Source organism: Sphaeroforma arctica, assembly GCF_001186125.1.
Source record: "Sphaeroforma arctica JP610 unplaced genomic scaffold supercont1.110, whole genome shotgun sequence".
In the NCBI taxonomy this organism is placed as follows: domain Eukaryota; class Ichthyosporea; order Ichthyophonida; genus Sphaeroforma; species Sphaeroforma arctica.
This window is the reverse complement of record NW_014040448.1, coordinates 128,809-139,872: the sequence shown is the minus strand read 5'-3', so window position 1 is coordinate 139,872 and position 11,064 is coordinate 128,809. Positions and strand designations below refer to the sequence as shown.

General features: G+C 40.3%; 2 protein-coding genes across 2 annotated transcripts; both read right to left on the bottom strand.

Moving 5' to 3' along the window:
• Window positions 1-603: 603 nt before the first annotated feature.
• On the bottom strand, window positions 604-3,948 carry SARC_02458 (hypothetical protein). Its single transcript, XM_014303795.1, has 5 exons — window positions 2,894-3,948; window positions 2,319-2,417; window positions 1,958-2,155; window positions 1,521-1,820; window positions 604-1,347 (listed from the first exon to the last, which is right to left on the bottom strand). Exons 1-5 carry the CDS (start codon window positions 3,792-3,794, stop codon window positions 1,169-1,171), a joined length of 1,677 nt encoding a protein of 558 aa, XP_014159270.1. The 5' UTR covers window positions 3,795-3,948; the 3' UTR covers window positions 604-1,168.
• Window positions 3,949-5,095: 1,147 nt separating this feature from the next.
• Window positions 5,096-9,745, bottom strand: SARC_02457 (hypothetical protein). The gene is made up of 8 exons (XM_014303794.1): window positions 9,096-9,745; window positions 7,896-8,027; window positions 7,384-7,560; window positions 7,028-7,185; window positions 6,557-6,736; window positions 5,894-6,217; window positions 5,502-5,686; window positions 5,096-5,273 (listed from the first exon to the last, which is right to left on the bottom strand). Exons 1-8 carry the CDS (start codon window positions 9,490-9,492, stop codon window positions 5,174-5,176), a joined length of 1,653 nt encoding a protein of 550 aa, XP_014159269.1. The 5' UTR covers window positions 9,493-9,745; the 3' UTR covers window positions 5,096-5,173.
• Between the last annotated feature and the right edge of the window lie 1,319 nt (window positions 9,746-11,064).

The window sequence follows — 11,064 nt, the reverse complement described above, 5'->3', positions numbered from 1 at the left end:
AGTATGAGAAGTACTAAGCGGGGTCGGGAAAGTAGCCGGATTTTGTATAGTTAACGCCATGTTAGTGCGGGCGCTTTGTAAATGCAAGAGGGGGTGGAACTATTGAATGTTGCAGTATCTTTTATTCTTTTATAGGCCCCTGGATTCGTTCGGCCTTGTGTTCATAGTTGCTATCGAATTCATGCAAACGCGTATGTGCACTGGAGAACTTACTGCTTGGGCAAAGTAACTGCTTTTCCTATCGACATTGAGAAACTTTGAATCAGTTTGTTGAGTGGATCTGGGGCAGTATTTTTTTATGCCCCGTTGCGGACAAATATATTATCGCAGCTGAGATGCTGAAAAGATCTGGTTTTCTGGTCCATCCCGATTCTGACGGCGAAAGTGGGCGGTGCTACAGGGATATGTAACTCGATTTTAACTCAGGAGATTTCATTAAAGTGCAAAAGAAGCCTCGAACCCTCTGATAAAAAGTCGTTTGTATTTTTGTGTTCATCTGATGAATGGTTAACGTCTCTAGTTCTGTTGGCGAATCGTGGACCAACAGAAAGAAAAAGTTAAATCTTAAGCAACCACACAAAGAAATGACGGTGGACACGTTTATAGGCGGTCAGTCAGTCTGTTTTATTTTAATAAGTAAGCAAAATCAGCCTAATGTTTATAAGTGTATGTCGGTCGCAGGCATCACTATCATTTGTAGGTATAGGTGACATGCTTAAATCTCAATACCACTATATAAAGTCGTGAATGATATTTTGAATCTATTCTTTCAGGGGGATAAAGTATAATGGGAACTGGCAATATGCCTTAGTCGATGATGCAGCTATATGCCGAGTGTATTTAGATATGCGCTGTCTCTCAAGTCACTGACGGCCGCACTTGTACCATACAAGAAGTGCCATACCAGTCGACATGTCAATTGTAACAACATTGTAATTACATGCATATCGAGAACTCTTCGTCGGCATGCTCAGGCTATCAGAAATATCCTGTGCGTATTTTTAAAGGTCCGCACAAGAGCACAAGCTTAGTCGTCATAAGTTCTTCATGGAAAACTTAAGGGTATGCAGTATAAGCAGTTCAAAGAGCTTCGCAGTTATTCTTGATATGCAACCTTCTCGTTGGAAGCTCAGATGCATTCGGTATCGAATGTCCACGTCGCTGGGAATTATGGAGTTGCCCCATTTGCTTTAAGGCATTCAATGATTTCATTCATACCATTCTGTGTTGCAATACAAAGAGGTGTTGCTCCGTTAAGAAGTTGCTGGTTGACATTGGCTCCGGCCTTCACAAGCAGCTTCACGATGTTGACATGTCCAGATTGTGAGGCCATAAACAGAGGCGTAGCTGATGGTGAAAGAGATATTACGTTAAAATGAAGCTGCTTTGATTAGTAAGCAGCAAACAAACGGCCTAAAAGGAACCAATTAAAAAAAAACAATAGTATCACTTTAAGCGAGATTAAATCGGTTTGAAAAGACTCGACACGGTATGATAGCAGCGGATGTAGTCTGGTATACCTCCATCTCCTTTGGCAATGTTTTCATCAGCACCGGCCTCCAGCAGAATGATGGATAAATCCAGATGACCTTTCTCTGCCGCTATATGCAGTGGTGTCGCCCCGTCCACCTTGGGAAGGTTCACACTGGCTCCAGCTGCCTTCAGTAGAAATCGTACTAGATCCGTGTGACCGTTCTGGCTTGCAACGAACAACGGACCGGCACCATCCTGTAATTGAGCGTCCACATCAGCGCCATGTTCCACCAGGCACTCCGCACATTCAAGTAGTCCATTCTGGGCCGCAATAAAGATCGGTGTCGCTGTAATTATAAATCAATAATAGAGTGAGAACTAGCAACAAGCCTTTCTGCGTTGATCTAAGAGAGAAACGAAGACAGCTGCAGCTTGAATGCAGCACAGACAACCGAAATGTCCATCATCAAACCACTCTACGCACCTCCATCAAGCAGCTGTTGATCTACGTTGGCACCACTTTGCAAAAGCAACTTGACAATATCTACATGGCCAGATTGAGCAGCCATAAACAAAGGAGAGGCACCGTCTCTCTTGCATAGGGCTAGGTTAGCATCGTGTCTCAATAGAAGCTTGACGATCTTCGCGTGGCCTTTCTCCGAGGCTATGTGCATTGGTGTGGCTGTTGGTCGATACAGGAAGGCCAGACAGAAGAGAGGTGTGAGGACGCGAGACAAGACAAGCAGCCGTTTAAAAAAAAACCCATGCACAAAGTCGAACAATGCTTCCCAATGCAAGAAAACACAGACGGCATCATGGAAACCCAAATTCAAACAGGTACATACCTCCATCAATTTTGGGAAAATCTACATCGGCGCCCCTCGATATTAAAAACTCAGCGAAGTCTATGCCACCATTCTGAGCAGCAATGAACAGCGCAGTAGCTATAAAAAGTAATGGCGAATTCGGCTTAGTGTATGCCAAAACGTAATCAACTTATTTCATCAGATTGTATGTAGAGGTGTTCGCAACAACATATTCGAAAATGAAATTTGGCATTTTAGCTCAGGAACAGATACAATAAAAATCATTGTCGATTGAGACGTACTAGAAGCTGAGTGGCCAATCTTATTTCTCTACATTGGTTATGTATATGAAGACTTACGTGGAACTTTAAATAAAAAGTCTTTAAACAAACTGGAAATTTTGAATACTACAAAGCGGTTCGATAACTAGAAGAAGGTACAGTCTAGAGAGAAGTATACGTATCAGCAAATCGACAAAATTACAGTACGTAGCTGAAAGGATATCGGTGCAGTACTTAAATGAACATACAGTCGCACTTGTGGGCAATGTCCACTGCTAGTAACTATACATGTATAAGTCACAAATATAATTAGCTACCAAACATTGTACTCACCTCCATCTTCTAGTATTTGATTGATCTCCGCACCGCACTCCAGCAACACCTTCGCAGTATCCTCATAGCCATGCCAAGCAGCACCGTGCAAGGCCGTCCAATCATTGAAGATCTTAAGATTCGGATTGGCACCTTTATCTAAAAATAAGCGAGCAATCTTCGATTTTCCTCGTTGAGAAGCGAAATACAATGCTGAGAGACCCTCGCTAAAGAGATGGTCTGGTGTGACTACATCCGTCTCAACAAAAGTTCTCTTCCTGCCCCGAGGTGACTGCGACTGTTCAAGCAAAGCCTTCACCAAGACAAAATGATCTTCGTCGATGGCCAGCTGCATACACTTGGAGTTGGTTAGTAGTCCTGCGTTCAGCACTATACTGGTCAAGTTAGGCGCATTTCGTAGCACACACTTGATGATCTTGTAACGTCCTTCTGCCGTCTGCATGCCATCGCACCCTCTGAGGTCGACCGTTTCTATATTGGGGAATCTTTTAAGGCACATTGCGATGTATGTGAGAAGGGTCTTATTTTTCGGTGGCGGTGATACATTTCTAGTGGTTAGTGTCCTCCTAGTAATCACATCTGTGCGAGCAACGCTTGCCCAGGCGGTGTTGGTCTGTGCGAATTTAAGTGCTTCTTCGACATTCAAGAACTGGAATAAAAGTAGGCCTATCTCTGCAGGTAGTTGTGCAGTTATATCTAGAGATTTGTCGAGTTCCAAATTGCGCATCTTACGGAATATACTATCCCTACTGACACTTTCGGATTCACCTAGACCACGGTAAACTAACGAGTGAGTTACTGATGTGTTCTGATGCTTCTTTGTTGCAGACGAGCAAACGGCCATCTTAGGGCTGGTGCTTACACAGATACAATTGTCTCTTTTGGTACTGAACATGGTCATTCTTACTACACAATTGCTACGTTAGTATTAACTCTTAACACAGCTATGTATCAACGGCTGAAGAGTGAGGTTCAACAAAGCACTGATTACAATATTTGTACAGGGAGGGGTGTTCACACATCACGTCCTGTAGGCTGTATCTCTCCAATTTACATACTCTCGCCTATTTTAAATATACTTTTCTTAGTTCTCTGCTCTGGCCTAAATAAAAAAATATATTGTTTTATGTGACAGACTTTTTGGAAGTACGTTTGTGCACAATCCTCTTTGCGACGCTGTTTTATTGGCTCTCGCAATTCGTTGGACGAGTATCATTTATTTATATAAATGGAGTTTGTGACCGTTTTTAAAATAAATTTGTATTATTATTAATTAGAACCGAGAGCCAGTCCTGCGGCTGTGGAGTGTAGACAACTGGACATCTATTAAAAAATGTTGATATCTGTGGCTGTACTAGTAGAGCGGCTACCATTCAAAGTTATCGATAAAACGGCAAACCGGAATACCAAGAGTTATGACCACAGTGACGGACACAGGACCCAGGACCCAGGGACAGGAGCCAGAAACTAACAATCATTTTGTCGCAATCTGTTTTATATTATACTACTGTGACGTAATCTATATTCCGGTCTCTTACTGGCAAAATCAAGGTTCATTTGGACCAATCACAGTGCATCCATTCTGATTTTAGGTCAGTTATACTGCGTAAATTTTTAACAAGTAAAAACACATAAGAACAGAATTTATTCGACAGCAACCAGCAGCCAGCGGGTGTGGGGGAATCAGCTGTTCATTCCTCTCGATGAAGGGAAATGGAAGGGGGGGGATTGTACACATTTTTATGTATATAAATACATATAATGAACTATCAATCAGCTGTTATCTTTTTCGAATTCATGGAATCGATACAATAGCTGATTAGAGCAGCTTCACCCTTGCAATAAACCAATGCAATCACAAACCGGGGGAGTGAAAACAACTACGGTGATGTACGGGCTGCCATATTTGAGATTAAGTTTTTAAGAACTGAGGTTACATCAGGTGAAATCGTTTTTATGTGTAGTAAGAGAGACATCGCCCATTTTTTTTTGGGTATGAAGCAATAGACTATCTTGTCCCACTTTGATTTTACCTTAGAAAACTACTAGATTGGGTACAAACCGTACAAAAGTAAAACCGAAGCTGCTACATGTATGAGATCATGGCATAACACATTTCTGGACCTTGGAATACAGTTTGTAGCATAGAAATCTCCTGGGTTGGAACCATTCGTATTAGAAAAGACAACGCAGCATTATACCATAGAGTCATCCAGGTTGTGAATATTTTTATTATCTAAATTTTAAACCGATTACTATGTTGTGATGCTTAAGATGCGATCATTTCCAGATGTCGCCGCACCGAGCTTGTTGACGCTTCAATGCACTCTTAAGTCCTTTTTCGAACTGAGCCTCGTCTAACCAAAAGTCGGTTTTATATCTGAAATGGTGGTTGAATGATTTAGTGCATAAGGGTTCAGACCGAATTTATATCTGAATCTCATGGTGCTGATGAGTACGATATCAGATGTTGTTGGAAATATGGCCGATAACTTGATTGTAAATTATGATACTTCTGCTATGACCTATTCTGATACGAATTTGCATTTCAAATTACAAAATCAATTGGGAATCGAGTTATAATTAATAAACAAGAATACCAACTTACTTCTTGGATACTTTACAGTTTAGGTTCTCTGGACAGGAACTTAGATCGGGGTTGTGTTCTTGATTCAACTCGAAGATGATGTCCAACTCTGACATTCCTTCTTCAAAAGGCGAAGGGTCCATATATCCCTCCGGGGTACCTCTTACCTCCATCACAATTGAATTGCGCGGTGAGAAGATCAGATTCTGAAGATGTGATTGCAAAATTAACATTAGAATGGATCTAGCGATACATAACACCACTAAAGTATTGCAGACGCAACCATTCGTGACTGCGACCATCAGGTCACCGTTGCGCATAGATCGACGTTACAATTGACTCAAAGGTAGAGATTCAAAATGCGAAACAGAAATGGCCACCGTCAAAACAAGTCGATATAGCCGTTTGTATACCTTTAACTGGGAGCTGTGAGAGGCTATCATCAAACTGAAGTCCGAAAACACGCTGATGTGCCCCTTGGTATCATCCGCACCGCTTACAGTGACGTTAGTATATGTGGCGATACCATTGCGCTTGAACACACGCTCTATCACATCAAAATTCAGGATCTGGCGCAAACCGCTTCCTTCCAACCGTTGCAGTACAACTGCTTTTGGGGTTGGACAAGCCCTGGTGTAGATGGTCTTGTTGAGTGGGAAGTGATCTAATGCATACTCTCGCCACTTCTCTCCCTGCTCCTTCGTGAAGAACGTGCGCTCGTACTGTGAAGTATCGATCTAGAAATGATAGTGATGACCATTTAAGATGACAGCTAGTATATAAATATAACAATTCTATATACCCATCTATAGACGATTTCCCATGCGATCAAATGAAGGAAGTCATAAAAAACGCAGCGAGTATTTAAGCGTGTCATTTTATCACCTTCAACGACACATAAGAAACAGATTGACGTTCCGACCAGATTGACTCTTAATTTCAATATATTTGCATGTTTTGATCAAACGAGTATCCGAACTAGGTCTTATTTCTTATACACTTTGTTAATACTTACGAAAAGTAATTCAATGGTATAGATAAACATCGCACGCTATACATAGTTCAAAATTACTGACCTCAAGTGCAGTCTTCATACAGACAATACTTTCCGGCAACGCTCGTTCGATATCTTTGCGCCACAACGTGCGCTCTATCAAATCACCCAGCACAGCCTCAGCCAAAAACTTTGTGTGTGCAGACTCAGGCGAAACCAACCGAGAGGATACAATCCAATCAGGGTTCGGTACCGTATTATCCTGCGAAAATTGTCAAAAATTCAGATTGGATTCATATACTATCAATACGGAATACGAAAGAATCTATGATATTTTTCAAGTGCCCAAATTGGAGCCGAGCTCAGTCATTCATACGAATGAAATGGTTATTCTTGTCAGCGCTGTAATTTATATTATGAGTATTCATGTGTCTGTACCCGATCAGCAAATGGTATATAATGAGGTACGCATAATTATTAGAATACAAACAGCAACCAAAAGAGGCTAAATTACCGCCATCTAACCACATGATAAATATTAAAACATATTTACCATGAGCATGCTGAATGTCTGCGTCAGGCGATTCACCAAGTGGCCAACGTGTTCTTGTTTACTTGGTGAGTAGAGCCAATAGGACAGCCCATCTAGGACACGTATACCTTTCGTGTCCACCCACTCTTGCGTTCGGATCTCTGTGGCGATAGCTTTGTCTGCACAAGGATGCATTCGCAAACAAGGTGCACTGTAAAATGAGAAACGTTTTCCAACTTCGCTACACTTGTACATACATTGTTGTGCGTTATTTAATCTATGTGAATCAGACCTATATAGCTCATTTTGGTATTAGCGAGTAGAATCCAATTGGAGCCAGACTTACAGCTCGTTGATAAAGCGATCAGTATACATACCTGCATTAGCAACACAGAGCGACACCACGGATGCTCGGCAACTCTTGATGCGATGGTGAATCGGCGTCGCCTTGTCGCAGCATCTCGTGAGCATGTCAAATTCCGTTTCATCCTGGGCGATGAATACTGTTTTGTTGCCATCTACGCAGATGTCACTATACACGTTCAACGCCATCCCTAAAGCAATACACAGAGTGCAATACGCAAACAAACACGAGGATATGAGCACTCAAACCTATTATGTACGAATGTTTGATAACAACTACTGTTTCTAGCATGACGTACTGTTTCTTAAAATTTATAATGTTTCCAGTGTGATGTTTTCTTGTCTAGAAAAAACTATTAGCTGCACATGAAGCCTGTCAACATTAGCAAAATCTCGTTAGCGGGTGTATTTCTAAGATATTTTTCAAATTTCATTCCAGATTTTGTCAAACGTAAAACGATCAGACCCACTTAGCGTTCTATTCCTTATATACACCTATATCGCTCATACCTTTCTGTGAACATACCTGAGTTGAGCGTAATACTACCATCCGTAAGCCTCATGTCTATACCCATTTGCTTCTCACCCATTGGAAATTGTGACAACTTTTCGACTGTTGATTCGAACTTTCTCAAATATAAATTGACTGCCGCTTCGTCTGCGAGACGTTGAGGAATGATGAATATCAAAACAATTGTCAACGGGTGCTTCTTGCAATCCGTTTAAAGAACACGGCGTTTGCATATCGAACCCTATTGCATAGACAAAATTTTTATAGTCCAGTTGATAATTATTGGTAATTAATTGGAATAGTTGTATACAGCTGTATGTATTCAATACATTGTAATATAATAAGAGAGGAAAAGACAAGAGAACCAGCACATATACACAACCTGAAATGATACACTTTTGTGTGGTGCTCGATGAACAGAAGAAAGTAAACTAACTGATCTTATTCAAACACATTTGTATGATTTTAAGGACGAGAGCAATCGCGACACAATACACGCCTTTGGAAAAATCGCAACCGGATGAATCCCGGGACTGTAGTTGTAGGTGTTGACAGTGTAGTTTGAGAGGGAGTACCAACTTAAGATAATGGACTGATTTACACGTACATGAAGCCCTAATGAATACTGGAAGACACAAATTTACGACAAACTAATAAAGCCGACTGTTGAATACTCTTGATACTTTGAAAACAATAAGGATATAGAGTACATTTTAATACGAAGGCGAAGAAACAGTCCAACTGAGAGAAATGCTATGCTACAGAGATCTACCTATCGACATTCATAGAGGATAAAATTGCGAATCTCGTACTCTCATATACCGCAATGGCTTGCTTTTCCATCAATTGAATGCACTACTATGCTCAGCGGTCTAAGAACGAGCGACAACATGACATTTAAATGCACATATTTCACGGGCGCGTTCAAGTGAGTATAAACGATACGGTGAGGGACACCAAAAGAAGCTTTATCAATTGACCGACTGGAATTTAATTGTAATATCAGACATACAAGCCAGAACTTGATTTCTTTGAGCCCAATCCGAAAAAGTATATATTATTTAGAGTTATATATTACTTTTGAATGACTCGAAAGCCCGTATATAAGCTTTACCCTGTTATTCGAGTGTCCGTCCCGTCACACACTCTTGCGGAAACAGACAAACTCAAACCAATGCGATATATAAACCGAAATGAAAACTTGGGTTAACGTACCTGCAATGGATGTTACAAGATAGGAATCTCGTTTCAGCACCGACAAATCGCTTTGCAGCATGGTGAGAAACCGCTTACTATTCACTGATGCATATATGGCCGAGCCATCTACTCTATCAGACGTCTCCTCTTCTCTTAATGTGGTTAGAAAAGAGTCCCACGTAGTGAATAAGTTCGTTAAAGCTGCTTCTGCTTTTTGCAAGTGATCGGCATCTGTTTTAATACTATTTGTGTCTGTGTCAACAATTACATCCGCAGATATATCCATACTTATATTGTTTGGGCATGTTTGCGCTTTGGTGTACCAGTGTACGCCAACTATTGTGAGTAATATGGCGAGGATCACATTGATCCATTTTTTCCAACCAAGAACTTGATGTCTCAAGGTCATTGTCATCCTAGACGTTGAGTTGTCTATATGACTATCAGTGTGTGATATTGCTTTCTTTTCTGAATTTAATTTGTGGGATGTAAACTACTTGTTTTGTGGAATTTGCACAGGTATGCTATGTTCAGTTACTTGTCGCCGCTGGGAAGCACGCCATGATCGGGTACCTAGCACTATTGTTGTACAACAGGCAGTACTTTCCTCTTTGTATACTTCGGTGATGTCCACAACATAAGATGATTTTAAGATCCTTGTTGTGTAGTATAATACAAAATATGTAGTCATATCCTCCCTCTTGTGTTCTATTTAGTTAAAAAAAATTTGTCGACGTATGAGATAATAATGACTACATAATGTGCTGTATTGATATTTCTTCGTGGAACGTGCGTATATACAGCTCTGCTCCGGATTTTCAGGATAAGCCTATTTGACGACCAATGTGATGTCGTAACATAAACGTTGTCCAATAATATCTTGGCATGCTCCAACGATGTTTTTGCTATTCGTAAATATTATCTTTAATTCTTTATAGGTAAAATGATATATTTACTTGTTGTGTGTATTTCATACCAAAAAAAATTTATATCAGAGACTGTGATGAGTCATAGGACTCATAGCCTATTTGTGACTGCAGGCAGTGCAGGGCCAGGCAGTGTGGCTCTGTGGCCCTCATTATGTTTACTATCGCTAGTAGAACGTATGAAATTCATTATTGAGGATCAGTCCTATATGTCCCATAAGGTGCAGAATAAAGGTTCCGAGGTGCAACATACACAAAATATTGTCGGCTTTTTTGTTCACAGTAGGTTGTAAACCGTTTCTTATCGTAAAAATGAATATCAAACTTTGTACGTTGACGTTCAATATATGCTAACCTATCTTAACGCAATGAGGTTTGCGCCGTGTGTGCAGTGTTCTTTGTACTGTTCTTTTGGTACTGTACCGATTACAGCGCTCAAATATAGATGCATACACCACTCCAAATTATCCTGTGACGAGTATATCTATGCCGATTGACGTCTTCACGAGTTCAATAGACGAGTTCTTAAGAACAGCCGTGCGCTGCTCAGTAGGATATGGTTTATATCATACCACCTCCCTCAAGTTGTACTATAAGTTATAGCAATAATCGTATCATCTCGTTCAAATTGAATTTGCAGCCTTTTTAATACCTTTTGTTACTATTCTAAGTAATCTTCACAAGCGTCAGAGTATACATGGGAAGTAGCGCAAAGTTGTCTGCTTTGTAGATGTTTTTTTGGGGGGGGGATATGGATGTCCGAACGATATCATGCGTTCTGCATGTTCACTTTCATGCATATTATCTACATTTACGAAATACTTGCCAGTGAATATATATCCTAGTCCTTTTAGTACTGAAATCAACGTACATTCTTGAAGTATTGTTCACTCGTTCTTAATTTTCATATTATTTATGCATATAAAATTGGCACTTCGAAATTGAACAATTTGGATGTATATGTATATATGGCTATGTGTTGTGAATTATCAGTAAACATATTTGAATATGAAATTATTTGTATATATATATGTATGCATATATATATGAATATATATATA